The following is a 1211-nucleotide window of genomic DNA, read 5'->3' on the forward strand; positions in this document are numbered from 1 at the left end:
TTTAATTTCTGTTAACTTATTGTTCGTGTATTCTGTATTATTTTTAACTCCCTTTGCCAGCTATGTTCGATTCTGTAAGCTTGCTAAAATACTTCTGTTCTGCGGCTGCACCGCCATGATGTTGTACGGCGTGCAGCTGCACGCGCCGGGAACACCGTCGGCGCTCCCGGGGCGCTTGGCTGGTGCTGACGCTGCCGTACGAGATCTGGCGCTCGCACTGGCAGCGGGCGGCGGTGCAGTCCATTATATGGGTGAGTACGGCAGCATGACGTGTACGGCGCACAACACCAATGCCAACGGCTTTGCAGCGCTGGGCATGTTGCGCGCCAAGGCCTTCAAGCTCTCTCACACCCTCCTACAGCGCTTGATGGACGGTGGATTTGGCAATGGCGGCATCAGCGCAGCCGGGCCCGCCAGCACTGGCGCAGACAGCATAGGCACGGGGAAGTACGGCAGCAGCGGCGCCGCGGGCCTCCTTAGAAAGGATAGCAGCGGCTTCAACGGCGGCGGCGGGGGCATCGGCGCCAATACGGCAGCGCTCGCAGGCAGCGGCTGTCCCGCCGGCATTATCATACCCTGCTGCGCCCGCTGGGTGCAGGATGTACGACACCCCTCTCGAGATCTGTGTCTTTTGATGCTATCAGGCAATTCCCTGCGCAGCCTTGGCAGCAGCGGCTGTGACGAATTTGGTTTCGGAGGAATGGCAGGTGCGGGGGGCGCTACAAGCCACGTGAAGTCGCTGGTGCTGCTGTGCGTGGAGATCGATCGCGTCGCAGGGATCTTCCTCGGCCTCTACCTCGCCTTCCCGTCCCAACTCCCCAACCAGCTGTTGGAGGCCGTTCGGGCCAGTTGCAGTGAGCTGTTACAGCGGGTAGGTGAAGGGCGCCCAACAATAAAGGGTTATAAATCCATATATATATAACATTAATTTTATATAAGTATATATATAACATTAATTTTATATAAGTACATGTGTATATACGTGCATATGTATATATAAATGTATGTACACATACTTGGGAGCTAACCAGGAACTAAGTTGAGGCGCCGTTGATCCGCTAGATTTGGTTGGATGCTGGTGGTGAGTTGCTGAAAACCCAACGAATACACTCTGAAGTCGGATGGATGAGGTGAATGGATTAGGGTGCCCCTCTCGCAGGGGAGAGCAGGGAACTGCCTCCAAGGGAAAGGGGGCCGCTGGCGAAGCTAAC

At 55.6% G+C, this 1211-nt stretch overlaps 1 protein-coding gene across 1 annotated transcript in view; it reads left to right on the plus strand.

The window, feature by feature from the left end:
• The window catches only part of VOLCADRAFT_96120 (uncharacterized protein), a gene marked incomplete at both ends in the record, with an annotated part of 17693 nt that overhangs the window by 7024 nt on the left and 9458 nt on the right, over positions 1-1211 (plus strand). Inside the window, one exon of the mRNA XM_002955151.1 lies at positions 137-871. Within this exon, the coding sequence (XP_002955197.1) occupies positions 137-871 (735 nt within the window). The remainder of the gene's footprint in view (positions 1-136; positions 872-1211) is intronic.

Source organism: Volvox carteri (genome assembly GCF_000143455.1).
Source record: "Volvox carteri f. nagariensis unplaced genomic scaffold VOLCAscaffold_49, whole genome shotgun sequence".
In the NCBI taxonomy this organism is placed as follows: Eukaryota; Viridiplantae; Chlorophyta; class Chlorophyceae; order Chlamydomonadales; family Volvocaceae; genus Volvox; species Volvox carteri.